This window comes from Ursus americanus, chromosome 7 (assembly GCF_024610735.1).
Source record: "Ursus americanus isolate L20-20 chromosome 7, mUrsAme1.1.p, whole genome shotgun sequence".
Lineage (NCBI taxonomy): Eukaryota > Metazoa > Chordata > Mammalia > Carnivora > Ursidae > Ursus > Ursus americanus.
This window is the reverse complement of record NC_142133.1, coordinates 29,970,367-29,991,371: the sequence shown is the minus strand read 5'-3', so window position 1 is coordinate 29,991,371 and position 21,005 is coordinate 29,970,367. Positions and strand designations below refer to the sequence as shown.

General features: G+C 34.1%; 1 protein-coding gene across 8 annotated transcripts in view; it reads left to right on the top strand.

The window, feature by feature from the left end:
* WDPCP (WD repeat containing planar cell polarity effector) overlaps positions 1-21,005 on the top strand; it is a 466,454-nt gene that overhangs the window by 279,689 nt on the left and 165,760 nt on the right. The window contains exon 14 of one of the 8 annotated variants that reach the window (XM_045788087.2): positions 3,345-5,210. The exons of the other annotated variants lie outside the window; for them this stretch is intronic. Within the exon in view, the coding sequence (XP_045644043.2) occupies positions 3,345-3,365 (21 nt within the window). The 3' untranslated portion in view covers positions 3,366-5,210. Of the gene's footprint in view, positions 1-3,344; positions 5,211-21,005 lie in introns of those variants that run through there. 8 annotated transcript variants of the gene reach the window in all.

Below are 21,005 nucleotides of genomic sequence, written 5' to 3'. Positions count from 1 at the left end.
TCATGTACCTTGATGTGAGGGGATGACACCTTTCTATCTAATAAGCTTAAATATCTCTTTAATCCATCCTCTGAAGTACAGCTACAGAAGCTAGGACATGAGCAAAGTACGTACCATAGATTTTGAGTGGGCTCAGTTTATCCCTTAGGTTTTAGTGTGAAGTAACAAATTATGAATGTTCTTACTTGTATTTTTAAAGTAACCACAGTGCAAAGTTGATCCAAGGGGTTATAAATTCACCTACACTTTAATCCTCCCATTTATTAGCTAACAGCAGTAAAATTGGCCAGTTCCTTATAGATCCCTGTGCTCTGTATCAGTTTCTTTCTTTTTTTTTTTTTTAAGATTTTATTTATTTATTTGACAGAGATAGAGACAGCCAGCGAGAGGGGGTACAAGCAGGGGGAGTGGGAGAGGAAGAAGCAGACTCATAGCAGAGGAGCCCGATGTGGGGCTCAATCCCATAACGCTGGGATCACGCCCTGAGCCGAAGGCAGATGCTCAAAGACTGTGCCACCTGGGCGCCCCTCTGTATCAGTTTCTTATAGCTGATACATCAGTTATGAGATACATATAATCAGTTTCTTATCTTTTATCACAATGTCAGTGAGATCAGATGAAGTTGGTATTCCTTTTCTGGTTTCCTAGCATATTCTGCTCCACAGAAACCTCATTGTTGTCAAAGAAGCTATAAAGCAAAAGCTCCTTGAAAACAAAAAAATTCTGGAAGGCTCTTTTACCTGAATATTCTGCACAATGAAGACATTTTTGTAGTTTAAGCTTTGATGGTTCAGATGTTAAAATGGGTTCACGGCTTTAGGTCACTTGTCTTTGGAATGAATTTGTTGTTTAAATTCTAGCTTTGCATCGTTCATTTAAATTATGCTTCCACTGATTATGAAAAAAATCTTTCTAATTACTTCAAAAGTATGAATCTTCTGTTATTTATCATCTGTATTTTGTATTTTGTTCTGTCAAATTGAACAGGCGTATTAGTGTGTTGAGGGAAGGTTTTACTATTTGACCAATATCTGTGCATGTTGACATCACGGTTCAGAAATTATAACGCTCTTTAGATTTTTGGATCCCACTGACTTTATCTCCATCTTTTTACCTCTGCCTCAATTCACCCAAGTAAAGGTAGATTTTCTTCATATTTCTTTACTTGTAAGGTTGTTTTTGGATCTAGGGACAATGTACTGAAAGACTTTGTAAACTGGTAAATAGTATACAGATATCATGTGTTATTACTGTTAAGACAGAGTAACTATTGTTATTACATGGCTATGTGAGAAATAATGAAGACCTGAAACAGGGCCTGAATTATATGAATGTAAAGGAAAGGATATTTTGTTAGCAAATTCAAGGTGATTCAGCAAGACCTTAGATGAAAATAAAATATTTTGATTGTAAGAATAAATAATACTACAATAGAAAGTAAGCAATACCATAAAGTATAAAGAACAAAAGTAAAATCCACTTGAAATCTTCCAGTCTAGAAATGAACATCCTTTAAAATACCTCTCTATGTGAATATGTGTGTGCGTATATTGTACTTTTTGTTTATAACCTGAGTTTTTTTATTCAACAATATAACATAGTTTTCCATATCAGTAAACATTAAGTCTATATCATTTCTTCAGTGTTTACATTATATTCCATTTTATGGGTGGTACTGGGATAAAAACAGGCATATAAATCAATGGAACAGAATAAAGGGCCCAGAAATGAATCCACATGTATAGGGTCAACTAATCTTCGACCAAGAACATACAATGGGGAGAGGATAGTCTTTTCAATAAGTAGTGGTAGGAAAATTGGATATCCACTTGCAAAAGAGTGAACCTGGACCTTACACCACTTACTAAAACTAACTAAATGAATTGAAGACTTAAATGTAAGACCTGAAACCATAAAACTTCTAGAAGAAAACATCAAGAAAAAGCTCTTTGACATTGGTCTTAGTGATGGTTTTTTTGTGTGTTGTTTTTGTTTTTATAAGACAACAAAAGCATAGGCCACAAAAACTACAATATAAGTGGGTGGCTTATATTGTAGCATAGGCCACAAAAACTACAATATAAGTGCCTGGGTGGCTCAGTCAGTTGAGTATCTTACTCCTGATCTTGGCTCAGGTCTCGATCTCATGGTCATGGATTCAAGCCACACATTAAAAAAAAAAAAAAAGACAAAATAAAATAAATGGGACTATGTCAAACGAAAAAGCTTCTGTACAGCAAATGAAATAGTCAAAATAATGCAAAGGCAATCTATGAATGGGAGAAAATATTTGAAAATCATATACCTGATAAGGAGTTAATATCTAAAATATGAGGAGTAAATACAAATCAATAACAAAAGAAATCAAATAATTCAATTAAAAAATGAGCACAGGACCTGAAAAGACATTTTTCCAAAGAGGACATGCAGATGGCCAACAGGTACATGAAAAGATGCTCAACATCACTAATCATCTGGGAAATGCAAATCAAAACCACAATCTGAGAACACCTCATACCTATTAGGATGTCTTTTATCAAAAAAGAGATTATAAAGTTTGACAAAGATGTGGAGAAAAGGGAACCCTTGTTCACTGTTGGTGGGAGTATAAATTGGTGTAGCCACTATGGAAAACAATATGGACGTTCCTCAAAAAATTAAAAATAAAACTACTACATGATGCAACAATCCCACCTCTGGGTAAATACCCAAAGGAAACAAAATCAGTATCTTGAAGAAGTATCTACCCATGTCTACTGCAGCATTACTCACAATAGCTAAGATGTGGAAACAACCTAAGTGGCCATCGACAGACAAAGGAAATCTTGCCATTTGCTATATCATTGATGAACCTGGAGGGCATTACAATAAAGAAAATACGCCAGATAGAGAAAGTCAAATACTGTATGGTATCAGTTATATATGGAATCTTAAAAAATAAATAAAAGCTAATTTCACAGAAATAGTAAAATGGTAGTTGTCAGGGGCTGGTTAGTGCTCTTTGTGCCCTGTTTTAAAAAATCTTTTACTACCCCACGGTCTTGAAATAAAAAAAAATTTTTAATGGTTTTATTTTTAAGTAATCTCTACAACCAGCATGGGGCTGGAAGTCACACACCCCCAGATCAAGAGTTGCATGCTCTACAGACTAAGCCAGCCAGGTGCCCCAAAACTTCTTTTTATCTTCCAGAATTTGTGTTATTTTAATGTTAACATTTAAACATACCATCCACCTCTGTTGATTCTTAAGCGGGCATAGCTCAAAATTGATTTCTATCATATGTATATCCAGTTGACTTGTGACCATTTATTAACAAAATTGTCCTTTGCTTGCTGCTTTACAGGGTCACCGTTGCTATAAATGAGGTTCCCATAGAAATGCACATCAAAATCATAATGAGATATCACCTCACACCAGTCAGAATGGCTAGTATCAAAATGACAAGAAATAACAAGTGGGGACACCTCGCTGACTCAGTTTGTGAAGTGTGCGACTCTTGATCTTGGAGTTGTGAGTTTGAGCCCCATGTTGGGTATAGAAATTACTTAAAAATAAAATCTTAAAAAGAAAAAGAAATAACAAATGGTGGCGAGGATGTGGAATATGTTGGTGCGAATGTAAAATAGTGCAGCCACTATGGAAAACGGTATGGAGGTTCCTTAAAAAATTAAAAATAGAAGAAACATATGATCCAATAATTCTGCTGCTGGATATTTACCCAAAGAAGATATGGAAGCAACCCAAGTGTTCATCCATAGATGAATGGATAAAGAAGATGTGGATAAAGAAGACAAACACATACACAATGGAATATTAGCCATAAAAAAGAATGAAATCTTGTCATTTGTGACAACATGGATAGACCTAGAGGGTATTATGTTAAGTGAAATAAGTCAGGCAGAAGAAGACAAATACAGTATGATTTCACTTATATGTGGAAGCTAAAAATAAAAACAAATGAACGAACAAACACCACAAGAAACAGAAACAGGCTCATATATAAAGAGAACAAAATGGTGGTCATCAAAGTAGATGGGTGTAGGGGGATGGGCAAAGTAGGTGAAGGGGATTAAGAGCTACAGCCCTGTACATATAAGTTAGGGAGATGAAATGTACAGCATAGGGAATTTAGTCAGTAATATTGTAATAACTTTGTGTGTTGACAAATTGTAACTACACTTATCATGGTAAGCACTGCATAATGTATAGATTCATTGAACCACTATGTTGTACACCTGCAAATAATATAATGCTGTATGTCAACTGTAACTCAATAAAAATAAACCAATCAAGTGCCCATATATATGTGTAGGTCTACTACTAGACTCTGTCCTTGCTCCAATACCAAACTGCCTAAATTACTTTATAAATATTTATATCCAATAGTGTAAGTCTTCCAAGTTTGTTTAAATGTGTTGTTCTTATTCTAACTTGTGATAGATGCTTACATGGATTTTTCAGCTTCTGTTTCCTAATGTATGCATTCAAGGGTATAATTTCCATTTAAGCATGGCTTTGATTGCATTCTGACAATTTTATGTGTCTATTTTTCATTATCATTCAGCTCAAGATATTTCTAACATTTCTGTTGGGAATTCTTCTTTGCTTTAGGTTTCTTAAAAGTATATTTCCTAATTTCAAACAATAAAACATTTTCTAGGGAGACACACAGATACACACACACCCCTTAACCTATTCTGTTACCATCAACCCTTTGAAATTTGCTGAAATTCCCTTATGGCTCATTATATGGTCAATGGTAAGATTTCCATGTGCATTAATGAAAATGTACAGTCTGCAGTTTACAGTTGTTGAATGCAGTGTTCTATATAAAATCAAGTTTGTTAGTCATGTTTTTCAGTTCTTCTATATCCTCCCTGAGACCGGTGTTTTAAAATTTTCCACTATAATTGTGGACGTCTCTTTTTTGTTTTACTTGTTTTAACACTGTGTAATTAGGTGCATGCCAGTTTAGAACTGTTATATTTTCTTGGTATATTGAGCAAAGGCTCATCATTATGAAACATTCTTCTATTTTCTAATAATGCTTCTTGCCTTAAAACCTACTTCATCTCATAGTATACCTACACCACTTTTATTTTGGTTTGTATTTGCTTCATATATCATGTATCCATGTCTCCTTATATTTAATTTGTATCTCTTGTAAGCAACATACAATTGTATATTTATAATCAACTGTCACAACTTTGTCTTTTAATTAGATTATTTGATTGAATTATATTATGAATAATACAATTGTGTTTGTTACCCTTTTTGTTTGTCCCACCTATTCCATGTCCTATTATCTAACCATAATAAAGTTGCCCTTTATTATGTTAATTATATTCCATTTTCCCCTCCTATTTGCTTATTAGTTACATTTTTCTTCTAATTTTTTCTCTTGACTACTGTCCTTTTGGTGGATCTTTTTGTTCTTGTTTTGGGGTCATTTGGTCTCATCTTTTAGTTCTTTTTTTTAGTGAATGTTGGATATAGAATTTTAAAAATGTAGTGATAATTTGAGGCTGTGTATGATGTTGTTTTCCTCCAGAAAGAATTTAGTTTTGCTTCTGGCAGGTAGTTAGGGTAGGGGTTAAATGATAACTTAATCTGTTCTGGGATTGAGTTTATTTGAAGATGAGTTTCAGTCTAAGAGCTGGTTTATTTCTACTTTATACTTATATCAAGAGTGTAGCCCTTCAGAAATCTAGTTGGAAGTCCTGTCCTTTAGCAGACCCTGAAGTTTAACTTTGTAGCCTTAGCCCAATGACTACCTAAAGCTCTGTGCAGTTTCTCAACCTCTCAAACACTACTTTTTGTTAAGTTTCTCACCCTCTTGGCCGCCAATTACACATTGGCAAATGCTTTAAAAAGCAAAAGCAGCACCAAATGTCAGGCTTACCTCTCTGGGCTTTGCTTCTATCTAGAATCTTGGTCCTTCAAATACTATCTTGGTAGTTCTCCAGTATCTTCAAACAGAATTTTAAAAATTATTTTATCCAGCTGTTCTAGTTGCTCTCAGCAAGAGTATTGGTCTGATATATCCTTATCTGGATAACTGCAATCAGAAGTTCTGCAGAATATTTTTAGGAGGTGAGTGAAGTGTTAAAATTGGCACTAGCTCCTTTCCAACTCTGGATAACCCCCTGCAGTGTGCTATTATGTTTGAACTATTAATCACTAAGAGCCTTAAATGTCACAAATTCTTCTTTAAAGCATGACATGTCATAAATTTTATTTTATTTTTTAATAATAATTTTTTATTATATTAGTCACCATACAGTATATCCTTAGTTTTTGATGTAGTGTTCCATGATTCATTATTTGCGTATAACACCCAGTACACCATGCAATATGTGCCCTCCTTCATACCCATCACCGCCCTATCCCAGTCCCCTACCCCCCTCCCCTCTGAAGCCCTCAGTTTGTTTCCAGAGTCCATAGTCTTTCATGGTTCATTCCCCCTTCTGTTTACCCCCCTCATTCTTCCCTTCCTTCTCTCCTACATGTCATCAATTTTATTTCCAAAATGGAACAAATGAAATTTTACAAGATGTTGTATGTACTAGGGTTTATTGTTCAATTATAGTAAAAGCACAAAAGAAAAGAAAAACTTACGTTTTTTAAACTTTAACTTATTTTCAAAAAAGTAAAAAAAAATAATTTTCAGCCCTTCAAGTTGAAGAATTGTATTAATGTTATAAGGTTGATAATGCAGATCTTTCCTTTTGATAATAGTAGAAGATATTTGTGTGTATGCCTGCTTAAATTTATAGTCTGTCTTTCTTGTGGGCATGCCAAGTGCTTTACCATTATCAGCAACAAAATCATTACATCTCACAAAATTAAAGCAGTTAACTTTTCTTGATCATCTGCAAAGGTAATATACCAGATAATGCCTTATATAATGGTATAACATATTATGTTAATATAACATATATATTATGCCATTTTATAAATTATCTTATTTAATTTTCATAATAATCCTAACCAATAGAATTATTATGCCTATTTATAGTTGATAAAGCTGATTATAAGGAAAACTAAGAATTGTGACTCAAACTCAGGTGTGTTTGATTCTAAAGTTCACACTATTTCCATTTATACTGAATTACTTATATAAACTAAAAATTTGGAAGTTTCCCAAAGCTCAGTGATTTATGACTTGATGACTCCCCATAACTAAGTTCAAAAAACTATTCTTTTCCTTTTATTCTTTACCACGATTCAAAAGTTATCTCTAAGAATGTTTGTTGCAGAATGACATCTGATCTAGCTTAAGTGATTTACAGAACCCTGGTTTATTTAGAATATCATTCATCCAAATTAAGAGCCATTAATCTACAGTAAAAGGAAGTGTACAGTGAATATAGAAAGGACCACAGAAAATAACACCAATGCCCATTTCCCTGTATCTCATTCATGGCTCCAGGGAAGACTACTTTCACATGTTTAGTGATAGTTTTCTTAGAAATAGATGTGGTATATGCCAAACATGATGTTGATAGATCTTTCAGGACTATGAGTCTGCTCTTTGAGAACCCATCTGCATCTTGGGAGACACAAAGAAGAGTTGTATCTTAGAGTGTCATGTGAACTGGATAGGTATAACACTTTTTAAAGTGTCTGTCCCCAATTTCCTGTCATTAAAAAAAATTAGTTTCTTATTGATTCCTATAGTTCAAGATTGTTTCCTACCAAAACCCAAGCAAAAAGGAATAATTATATAATCAATATTGGCTCAACTATTTTAAAATATTACTAGTAATGAAAGAGGATTTTCCACTTTCAGCTAATAACAAATCGGTTTTCCTACTTGTCCTCCCACTGTAAACTACTGTAAAATTGAACAAAATATAAGACAACTAAATTTAGACATTGGATAATAAGCCTTGCAGGACTTTGCTTCTTAAAACGTAAGGAATACACAGATGGCTCTCTATATAATTTCCAGAGCAGAGACCAGTAATGTCACTCAACTGGAGAGCCAAAGATAAGAGTTCACAATTCAGAGATGATGAGTGATCTAGAATTTGTGGGGCAAGATACCAGAATGGGAAAATATCTGTGAAGAGTGGACCCAGAAGTCCACAAGGTGGCTCTGTGGGTCCTTGATGGAAGGCTAAGCCACAATTATACAAGGCTTACCAAAGAGTCATTTCTGTGAGACTGAGAGCTAAATGGAGAGGCTGCTGGGACGCCTGGGTGGCTCAGTCAGTTAAGCATCTGCCTTTGGCTCAGGTTGGGCTCCTTGCTTAGTGGGGAGCCTGTTTCTCCCTCTGCCCCTGTCCCTGCTTTTGTTCTCTCTCACTCTGACTAAAATAAATAAAAGCTTAAATAAATAAATAAATAAATAAATAAATAAATAAATAAATAAATAAGTAGGCTGCATAATGCTGAGAGATGGTGGAATTCTGAATCAGTCAAAGTGAAGCAACCTCTCTGGGCATTTATATGAAACCACAGAAATGCCATGTTTGAAGGTAAAGGCCATATCCCAGGACTATGTACAAAACTGAAAGAGATGTTGGCAAAGATGCGGAGAAAGGGGAATCTTCCTACACTGTTGGTGGGAATGCAAGCTTGTGCAGCCACTCTGAAAAACAGTATGGAGGTTCCTTAAAAAGTTGAAAATAGAGCTACCCTAAAACCCAGCAATTGCAGTACTCGGTATTTCCCCAAAGGTACAAATGTAGTAATCCGAAGAGGCACCTGCACCCCAATGTTTATAGCAGCAATGTCCACAGTAGCCAAACTATGGAAAGAGCCCAGATGTCCATCAACAGATGAATGGATAAAGAAGATGTTGTATATATATACACAATGGAATATTATACAGCCATCAAAAAATGAAATCTTGCCATTTGCAACAGTATGGATGAAACTAGAGTGTATTATGCTAAGTGAAATAAGTCAATCAGAGAAAGACAATTATCATATGATCTCACTGATGTGTGGAATTTGAGAAACAAGGTAGAGGATCATAGGAAAAAAGAGGAAAAAATGAAACAAGAAGAAACCAGAGAGGGAGACAAACCATAGGAGACTCTTAATCTCAGGAAACAAACTAAGGGATGCTGGAGTGGAGGGAGCTGAGAGGGATGGGGTGGCTGGGTGATGGACACTGGAGAGGGTATGTGTTATGGTGAGCACTAAGTATTGTGTAAGAATGATGAATCACAAACCTGTACCCCTGAAATAAATAATACATTATATAAGAAAATCACAAAACCTAACTGGACAGGTTCAAAAGAATCTACCACTAATTTAATGCCCTGCTAGTACAAAAATCAACATCCTTTAAAAGAAAGACTATATTACCCAAACTCCTTATAATGTGATGTTCCCTATGTACAGCACACAGTAATACATTATTAGATGTGTGAGAAGCAGGAAAATGTGATGTATAATGAAGAGAAAAAGGAGCTAATGGTAACATATTCTGAGAGGACCCATATATTGAAAGGAGAGGAAAAAAACTGAAGCAACTGTTATAAATAAGTTCAAATATTTTAAAGGAAAAGATGAACATAATGATTGAATATATAGGGATTCTTAGCAGAGGCAAGAAAACTATTATTAAAAGGGGCAAAAGAAATTCTTGAACTGAAAAATGTAAAATCTGAAATGAAAAATTCCATGGATAGGTTTAGCAAAAGATTGTACAGTATAATAAAGGATCTATAGAAAGACATCAAGACAGATCAGTAGAAATAATCCAATCTTAATAAATTTCCTTCCTTAATAAAATTTCCTTCCTTAATAAAAGGAAGGAAAAATATTAGAAAAATTAATAAAGGCTCAGTAATTTGTGAAACTAAAATCAGGTGGTCTAAAATACATGTTATTGGTGGAAAACAGTCTACAGTTCCAAGAAACTGAGTGAATTCCAAATAGACAAAGCAGTGCTCAGACACACCACATCTTGGCACAGCTTCTCCAAACTACTGAAAACAATGATAGAAAAATCTAAAAAATACCCAAAAAATAAAAAGGACATAGAAGGACCAGTTAATATGAATTATGGCTGAAAAATGATGCCAAAAGATAATGTAACACATCTTTAATGTACTGAAAAAATAATTCACAATACAAAATTTTATATCCAGTGAAAATTATCTTAAAATAGTGAAATAGACACTTTTGAATAAATAGAAGCTGAGATAGCAACAACTCAGGAGACCTGCCCTACAAGAAAAATTAAAGGAAATTCTTCAAGCAGAACAAATAATATACCAAATGGAAACATGGTGTACAGAAAAGAATGAAAAGCTCTGGCAATGGTAAATGGATTAGTAGTAAAAGTAATTTTTCCTCATGTAAAAATTTCTTTAAAAGATAATTGTCCAAAGCAAAATAATGTATTGTGGTATTTATAACATGTAGATGTGAAATGAAGGACAGTAACATCATAACATCATGGGGGGTGGTAAAATGGAATCATACCATTGTAAGGTTCATACCTTTTACCAAAAGTGGTACAATATTAATTCTAAGCAGACTGTGATAAGTTAACACTGTGCATTGTAGTACCTAGCGGATTTTCTCAAAAATTTAAATAGATATGCAGCTTTAAAAAAAAGTCAGTAGAGGAAAATTTAAAAAGACGTTTAAAATACTCAACCCTAAAGAGTGTAGGACAGGAAGGGAAATAGAAAACAAGTAGCAAGATGGTATACTTAAATCTAAACATTTTTAATTATATTAAATTGAGATTAACTGGACACTCCAGTTAAGATGTAGATTGAGTTTTTTTTAAGTCTGAGATTGTCAGACTGGATAAAGCAAGACCTACTTATATTCCCTCTGTAAGAGAAACACTTTAGTTATTATAACACAAATTTAGAAAGATACCACACACAAAGCCTAAGTACCAAAGTAGATTTCAGAACAAAGTAAGTATTAAAAGACATAGAGATACTCATGATGATAAAAGTTCAGCAGAAAGACATAATTCTAAATGTTTATATTCAAAATAACTGAGTTTCAAATATATGAAGCAAAAGATGACAACCAAAAAAAAAGAGAAATAGACAAATGTTGTAATTCACAGACTAAGTAGTACAAAAATCCATAAGGATATAGAATATATGAACCTATCCACACCAACTTGACCTGATGTTTTTTGAACCTATATTCAACAACTTTAGAATGCCCATTCTTGGGACGCCTGGGTGGGTCAGTCCGTTAAGCATCTGCCTTCAGCTCAGGTCATAATACCAAGGTCCTGGGATCAAGTCCCTCACTGGGCTCCTCACTCAGCAGGGAACCTGTTTCTCCCTCTGCCTGCTGCTTTCCCTGCTTGTGCTCTCTCTCTCTATGTATATATCTCTGACAAATTTTAAAAAAAAGAATGTACATTATTTTCAAATGCACGTGAAATATTCAATAAACATAGATTATATGCTGGTCCATAAAATAAAGCACAATACACTTTGGAAGAGTGAACTATGACACCAAAGGAATTAAATTACAATTCAGTAACATTCAAATTATCAACAAAGTTCCCAACTATTTGCATATTAAGCAGTATTCCTCTAAAAGTCTCATGGGTCAGGGGCGCCTGGGTGGCACAGCGGTTAAGCGTCTGCCTTCGGCTCAGGGCGTGATCCCGGCGTTCTGGGATTGAGCCCCACATCAGGCTCCTCCGCTATGAGCCTGCTTCTTCCTCTCCCACTCTCCCTGCTTGTGTTCCCTCTCTCGCTGGCTGTCTCTATCTCTGTCGAATAAATAAATAAAATCTTTAAAAATAAAATAAAATAAAAATAAAAATAAAAGTCTCATGGGTCAAAGAAGAAATCGTAAGAGAATTTGGGAAATATTTTGAATTGAATTTTTATCAAAATATGTAGAATGATTATAATTGGCTGTATAAAATAAATTGCCTTTAGGTCCATATTGATACAAGTACATACATACATACATACATACACCCAACTAATAAATGTCAAAGGAATGAATGAGAAAAATCACAATTTGGCAGGTATTATAGTCATAATGGAGTGAACCAAGAATAATTAATGGATGCTAGAACTATAAAAGTTTCCTGAGATACAGGGTGTTTACATTGTCTCAAAATATTTCCCACAAAGTATGTGTTATTTAGAAAAGGAAAAAGAGTAACTTTACAGTGGAAAAGGCTGGTAGACACCATGTTAATTAAGTGATCAAAATAATTTGCTACCTTATATACTACAGTAAGAACACAACAGCACTTCTGTAATATTCCTGCAAAAAGGGGCATAACTGGCGTCTAATCCTGAGGAAACATCAGTTGAACCCAAATTGAGAGACATTATAAAAACTAACCTATACTATCCCAAAAAATGCCAAGTTCATGTGAATGAAAGGAAGACTAAAGAACTAATGTATATTAAAGGAGTCTAAAGAGACATAACAACTAAATCCGTCAAGAAATTGATCTTTGTGATATGAAGAACATTACTGGGACAATTGTTGCAATTTCAGTGATGTAAGTTGGAATGTTACCAGTGTTAACCTTATGATTTTGATGATTTGATTGTGGTTACATAGAATGTCCTAATTAGTAGGAAATAAACACTAAAGTATTCAGGAGTGTGTTGGCAACTTCCTCTCAAATAATTCAGAAGGAAAAAAATCTGTGTCCTATATTTGAAACTTCTCTGTAACTCTGAAATTGCTTAAAATTTTTTAAAGAAAAATTTTTTTCACTGTTGTCATGGCTCTAGACTCTTTATTGTCCATGTTTTTCCAGGTAGAAGCTGTGTGGTTTGAGAGTCTGTTTCTCTTGGTCATAGAAACACTGCTTTTAATTTTGTGTCTTTGGGATCTTATTCTGCTTTTGAAAATTCAGGTAACCTCTCCAACCTAATTATTACTGTGGCATAAAACTACTCATTTGCCACCCAAGATTGCTTCTCTGGCCCCATGTTGGATGGCATGAAGATGAGTATGCCTTCTGAACATTCTCATGTTGGCATCCCTAATTACCTTGGCCATTGGCACAGGACCAGTTGGAATGTCAAGTGTGTGCCATTTGATAATGCTATAAAAAGACCTATAGCTGCTGCTCTCCAGCCATCTGTGCCTTCCCTTGGCATGACACTACTGGGTAGTTTGTCTTTCATTGGCATGATTTCTGTAGTGTGGCTTACATCTGCCACTCCTAGGCACTTGCTTGGTGATCAAGTTGACATAAAATTGCTTCTTTGGCACTGTTTTTATATAGAGGAGTTTTATACCTGCTAACTTCTGAAACAAGAATTACCATTTATTACATACAATATAATTGTAATTTTAAATATCATAACTATAGACGTTTCTGGCTTCTGTTGACTCAGACTTATCCATTTGGACTTCCAATTTCAGTTTTTCCAGTCAGAAGTCTTCGCTGTAAAGAATTAACTTCTAAATGAAATGTACCTCTTCTGTTTTAAGACAGTGGATTGAGTGCATACATCAACCTCTCCCTCCTATGCCAAATCTCTAGAAATGATGGAACGTTTGTGTGTGTGTGTGTGTGTGTGTGTGTTTAAAATTTATAACTGGAATTCAAAACAAGAATGCATGATGGACCAGAAGCTGTGAGGAATCCACTGAAAGCTGTAAAACAGACAAAATGAGAGTGAAAAAGAAAGCAGAACCCTGAATGTCAAGAGAATACTGCTCCCAAATTTGGAAAAAGCACCAGAAGTTCTCCATGCCCTATGGAAGGAGATACTAAGAATTGGAAAAATGTGCCTCAGCAAGCAAGGGTGAATAATCAGGGTGCAGTAGGGTGCATAAGAGGAGAAAAGTCAAAAGAAATAAATACTAATTACCCCAGGTCTTGTTAGAAAAGTAAGTTGATATGAGTATGTTAAGAATTTAGGACTATACCCAAGAAAAATAGGAATAGATGGTGTTATGGACTAAATTGTGTCCCCATGCCCTACCAAATCCATATGTTGAAACTCTAACCCTCAGCGTGACTGTACTTAGAGATAGGCTGATAAAGTGGATCCCTAATGCAATATGAGGGTGTCTTTATAAAAAGAAGAGTCACCAGGGATGCGTGTGCACAGAGGAAAGGCCATGAGAGTTTACAGAAAGAAGGTGGCTACCTGCAAGCCGATGAGAGAGGCCTCAGGAGAAAGCAAACCTGTCAACAGCTTGATCTTGGACTTTCAGCCTCCAGAATTGTGTGAAGATACATTTCTCTTGTTGAAAGCACCCAGCCCATGGTATTTTTGTTATGGCAGCACTATCAGACTAACACAAACAGCATAACCTTGGAACCAGTAAATAGGAAAAATACAAGAAAGAAAGCTTAATAAATTATTAAAAAGCAAATAGGAAATAATCAAAAGGAAATAACTAATGGTATAGTAAGTAGAAAATACAAGATAAGCTGTCAAGAATGTCTAGTCAGTAATTATAATGTGAATGAATTAAGTTCACCTATTGAAAATCAGAGACCATAAGATTCAATTTTTTAAATTCCTAATATATGTTGCATATAAAAAACCCTCCAAACTCAAAATTACATGGGAAAGTTCAAATGGAAAAAGATACACAAATAAATGCAGCCAAAACCAAGTATCAGACAAAATATATGTACACAATAAGATTAGAGAAGGAAAAGTGAGGTACCTTAAAAACAGGTCCTGATATTTGATATTTGATTTGATTTTTCTTTTTTCAAAAGTTGGTGCCTTATCCTCTCATCCCCTTGAATGTGAGCTGGACTTAGTAACTCACTTCAGTTTTAACTTCTCAAACTAGGTAATATAATGTGTTGTGGCTTCCTTTTCGATCCCTTTGTCTTTGAACACTTGCTCTCCGGGAAGCTAGTTGCCATATCATTAGGACATTTAAGCAGCCTTACTGAGAGGTCTGTGCAGTGGTGTACCAGTGTATCTTGTGAAAGCCTCCAGCCAAAATCATGTGAATGAGCCACTTAGAAGTAGGTCCTTCATCCCCAAACGTTAAGATGACTGCAGCTCTGGTCAGCATCTTTACTGCAACCTCATGACAGACCCTGAGTCAGAATCACCCAGTTAAATTGTCCTATATTCCTGACCTTGAGAAATTGTGAGATAATCACTGTTTATTGTTTTAAGCTGCCAATTTTGGGGTAGTTTGTTATGCAGCAATAGACAACTAATACAAAGAGATCCTTCATAATTATATAGTTGACAGTAGAATCCATCAAGTAGACATAGCACTATTCATTTAACTACAGAGCTCCAAAATGTATTTGGTTTTTAAGGAAAAACCTTCAAGGAAAAATTGAAAAATCCATAAAATGCAGGGTTTTAACACATATTTCCCAGAAAACTGTATACTAAGAAGGAAATAAACAGTGATGATCTTGAGGGTTTGAATGACAATCAGAAAGCTTGAGCTAATGAAGATATATTTAATAAACAATACACATTATTAACACAATGACAAAATCACAAATGATGATATCAAAGCCACCAAGGATATCTCAATAAACTGAAACAATTGGTATCATAGAGACCATATTCAGTGACTTCCATGCAATAAAGGTAAAAACAAACCACAAAAAGATTGCCCTGCTAAAATATAACATGTTATTCAAAATTTGACAGTAGACTGTTTCTTTAAATTGAAGTATAATTAACATACAGTTTTATATTAGTTTCAGGTGTACAATATAATAATTCAATGATTCTGTGCATTACTCTGCATTCATCATGATTAGGGCACTCTTAATCCCCTTTATCTATTTCACCCTCTCTTCCCCCTCCCCAGCAACCACCAGTTTGTTTTCTGTAGTTAAGAGTTTGCTTTTTTGTCTGTTTTTGCCCTATGTTTGTTCATTTGTTTTTTCTTAGATCATATAGTCTTTGTCTTTCTCTGTCTGACTTATTTTACTTAGCATTATACTCTCTAGCTATATCCATGTTGTCGCAAATGGTAAGATTTCATTTTTTATGACTAAGACTCCATTTATGTATATAATATATATGTGTAATATATATTACATTTATTATATATACATATTATTTTATATATCATACATATATAAAACACATCTTCTTTATCCATTTATCTATGGATTCACACTTGGGTTGCTCCCATATCTTGGCTGTTATAAATAATCCAGTAAATATTGGGGTGCATATATCTTTTTGAATTAGTGTTCTCATTTTCTTTGGGTAAATACCTGGTAGTAGAATTACAGATTCATATGGTAATTCTTCTTCAATTTTTTGAGGAGCCTCCATACTGTTTTCCATTGTGGCTGCACCAATTTGCACTCTTACCAACAGCGCACAGGGTTCCTTTTCCTCCACATCCTCACAAACACTTGTTATTTCTTATGTTTTTGATTCTACTATTCTGACAGGTATAAGGTGACATTTCATTGTAGTCTTGATTTGTATTTCCCTGAGGATGAGAGATGTTGAGCATCTTTTCATGTGTCTGTTGACCCATCTGTGTGTTATCTTTGGGAAAATGTCTATTTAGGGCTTCTGCCTATTTTTAATTGGATTATTTGGGGGTTTTTTGGCATTGTATAAGTTCTTTATGTATTTTGAATATTAACCCCTTATCAGATATATCATTTGCAAATATTTTCCCTCATTCACTAGGGTTGCCCTTTCATCTTGTTGATGGGTTCCTTCACTGTGCAGAAGCTTTCATTTTGGTGTAGTCCCAGTAGTTTAATTTTGCTTTTGTTTCCCTTCCCTGAGGATAAATATCTAGAAAAATGTTTCTATGGCTGATGCCAAAGAAATTACTGCCTCTGTTCACTTCTAAGATTTTTATGGTTTCAGGTCTCATATTTAGGTCTTTACTCCACTTTGAGTTTATTTTTGTGTATCGTGTTACAAAGTGGTTCATTTTCATTCTTTTGCATATAGCTTTCCAGTTCTCCCAGCACCATTGTTGAAGAGACTGACTTTCCCCCATTGTGTATTCTTATCTTCTTAGTCGTAGACTAATTGACCATAAAAATGTAAGTTTAATTCTAAGCTCTCTGTTCCGTTCAATGGATCTATGTGTCTTTTTTTGCGCTAGTATTATACTATTTTGATTAATACAACTTTATAGTAGATCTTGAAATCTGGGATTCGTACCTCCAGTTTTGTTCTTCCTTCTCAAAATTGCGTTGGCTACTCAGGATCTTTTTTGGTTCCATACAAATCCAAATTTTAGGATTATTTGTCCTAGTTCTATGAAGAGTTAACATTCTATGATTGTTAGTATTTTAATAGGTATTGTGTTAAATCTGGAGATTGCTTTGGGTAGTATGGACATCTTAACAGTATTGGTTCTTCCACTGCATGGTCTTTCCATTTGTTTGTGTCATCTTCAGTTTCTTTCATCAGTGTTTTATAATTTTCAGAGTACAGGTCTTTCACGCCTTGGTTAAGTTTATTCCTGGGTATTTTATTCTTTTTGGTGCAAATATAAATGAGATTGTTTACTTAATTTTTCCTTCTGCTACTTCATTATTAGAATATAGAAATGCAACAGACTTTTATATATTAATTTTGTATCCTGTGACTTTACTGAATTCATTTATCATTTCTAGTAGTTTTTTGGTAGAGTCTTTAGGGTTTTCTGTGTATAGTATCACGTCATCTGCAAATACTGCAAGTTTTACTCCTTCCTTACCAATTTGGATACCTTTTATTCCTTTTTCTTGTCTGATTGCTATGGCTAGGACTTCCAGGACTATGTTGAAAAAAGTGGTGAAAGTAGACATCCTTATCTTGTTCCTGATCTTAGGAGAAAAGCTCTTAGATTTTCACTATTGAATATGATGTTAGCTGTGGGTTTTTCATATATGGCCTTTGTTATGTTGAGGCATGTTCCCTCTAAACCTACTTTGTTGAAGGTTTTTATCATGAATGAATATTGTACCTTGTCAATTGCTATATCTGCATCTACTAAAATCATATGGTTTTTATCCTTTCTCTTGATGGGATGTATCATGTTGGTTGATTTGTGAATATTGAACCACCTTTGCAGCCCAGGAATAAATCCCACCTGATTATGGTGAATGATTTTTTTAAATGTATTGTTGGATTTGGTTTGGTGCAATTTTGTTGAGGATTTTTGCATCTATGTTCATGAGAGATATCGGCCTATACTTTTTCCTTTGTTTTATAGTGTCTTTTTCTGGTATTGGTATTGGGCTAATGCTGGCCTCATAGAATGAATTTGGAAGCTTTCCTTCCTCTTCTATTTTTTTTGGAATAGTTTGAGAAGAATAAGCATTAACTCTTCTTCAGATATTTGGTAAAATTCACATGTGAAGTCATCTGATCCTGGACTTTTGTTGTTGAGAGTTTTTGATTACTAATTCAATTGCTAGGAATTGGTCTGTTCAAATTTTCTGTTTCTTCCTGATTCAGTTTTGGGATGTTATATGTTTCTAGGAATCTATCCATTTTTTCTAGGTTTTTAATTTGTTGGCACATGATTTTTCATAATATTCTTTTATAATCCTTTGTGTTTCTATAGTGTCAGTTGTTACTTCTCCCCCGTTTCTTTTTTTTTTAATTTTTTTAAAAGATTTTATTTATTTATTTGACAGAGAGAGATTCAGTGAGAGAGGGAACACAAGCAGGGGGAGTGGGAGAGGAAGAAGCAGGCTCCCAGCAGAGCAGGGAGCCCAATGTGGGGCTCGATCCCAGGACCCTGGGATCGCACCCTGAGCCAAAGGCAGACACTTAACGACTGAGCCACCTAGGCGCCCCACTTTTCCTCCATTTCTGATTTTATTTGAATCCTCTCTTTTTTTCTTGATGAGTCTGGTTTATCAGTTTTGTTTATCTTTTCAAAGAACCAGCAACTGGTTTCATTAATCAGTTCTATTGTTTTTTAGTCTCGATTTCATTTAATTCTTTTCTAATATTTATTATATCCTTCCTACCTTCCTACTAGTTTTGGACTTTAACAGCATGCTTCTTAATAACTCTTGGGCTGAAGGTGGAAAGTACAAACTTTTAAATTTAATGACAATAAAAATATCATATATCAAATATTGCCTTGTAGCCAAAGCATTAATGCTCAGAAGAAATTTGTAGTCTTAAATCCATTAATTTATTAAAATATTCAAAATAAATCATATGTGCTTCATCCAACAGGGTAGAGAAAGGCAAATAAATCCAAAGGATGTAGAAAAAATGAAAATAAAGAAGATAAGAAATTAAATGAAAATTTAAAAAGTAAAAATTCTCATAAAAATCAAAACCATTTTCTAGAAAAGACCTGTATGACAGTAGTTTGGAAAATAGGATCAAGATGCACAGAAGAAAACAAAAACAAAATTAGGATTGAAAGGACAAAACTACAGAGAAAGGAAATTTGTTTATAAGTAGGAAGATACTTTTAATTTTATTTTGAATTTAGTTTTTTTATTATTGATTAAAAAGCAGAGAGAATAAAATAATACATCACTACATACCAATTACATAGCTTTAACAGTTAACTATGCATTACTAAACACTTTTCATTTCTATCTCCAGCTACCTTATATCCTGTTTGGGATTACTATGAAGCATCATATTATTTTACTTTAAATTCTTCAGTATGTGTTTCTAAAAGTGAGTTATTTTTTCTTTTTTAATTTTTATAGAAACATAACTATGACAGTAGTATCACACCCCAAAAAAATCCCTCTTAGTTTCTTAATATCATCATATAATTCAGTTGATGTTCACATTTCCCTGGTATCTCCTGAAGTGTTTATTTTAAACATCTAAAAAGGTAGTTGTATCTCAGGACACAAACAAGGTCCAACATTACATTTGGTCTGTGTGTCTCAGATGTCTATTTTAATATGAAGTCCCCCTACTCTTTTCCCCATGTTTGCAATTTCTTTTTTGAATAAACTGAGCCATTCCCTGGAGAGTTTCTCATATTTTGAATTGTGCCAGTTGCATTATCTTTGGAGTGCTTAACATGGTCCTCTGTCTCCTGTATTTTCTATAGAACAGTAGTTCACTTATCTCTCTGTGTGTATACATACAACCAAGAAAAAAGAAAAAACTTTATTGTCTATTTTGTTTTTTTGACAAAGACGCTTCATACATATTGTTATGTATCAACTGACAAATAATGTTAGATTTTCCTTTTTTGTGATATTAAGGTTGGTCAGTGGGTTCAGGATTTATTGCTCTAATCCAATTATTATAAGTTTCCCCTGAAGTTTTCTGCCTACATAGCTTGAATCATTACTATTGCATCCATTATTTCATTAGTGCTTCAAAGTGGTGATATTCTATCATTCCTTCTTCATTTGTTAGCTGGAATTCTTAAAATCATTTTCCTCCTTGCTATTGGGGTTATTCTGAGGTACAGTTTTTGTAGGAAAGAAAAGGCAAATGCTGGATTCTTTACCTGTATTTCCCACATTTCAAAATAGTAAGTCGTTTCCCTAGCATTCTCTAAGGCTGCTAATTCTGTTTTTTGTACATCATTAATATTATTACATTAACTTAACAATAATTCATATGCTTAATCCATTGAAAATGTACTTTTGAAATTTGCAATTTGATTAGTTTTGACAAATGTATATAGTCACATAATCACCAACATATAGAACATTTATAGAACATTTATTTAAAGAACATTCCCATCACCCCAGGAAGTTCTTTGTAGTCACTCTCCTGCCCAACCCCAGGAATCAACCAATCTGCTTTTCACTACTATAGATAACGTTGTCAAAAATTTAATTTAAATGTAATTACATAGTATATACTATTTTGTAACTGGAATTTATTGGATAAGTTGTGCACTTTGAGTCAGATCTAAGAAATCTTTGCCTTACTATCTAATGCTGCAATTTATTTCTTATCTTTTCTCTTAAAAAATTTTGTAATTTTTGTTTCTATAGGTAGATGTATGTATGATTGTATACCCAGTCAGTTTGTGAATGTGAAACCAGTATGGGTTGAGGTTTTGTTTTGTTTGCATATGGTTGTATAACTGTTTCAAAACTATTCTTTCTCCACCGAATTGCTTTTGCACCTCTTTGAAAATCAATTGGGTACAT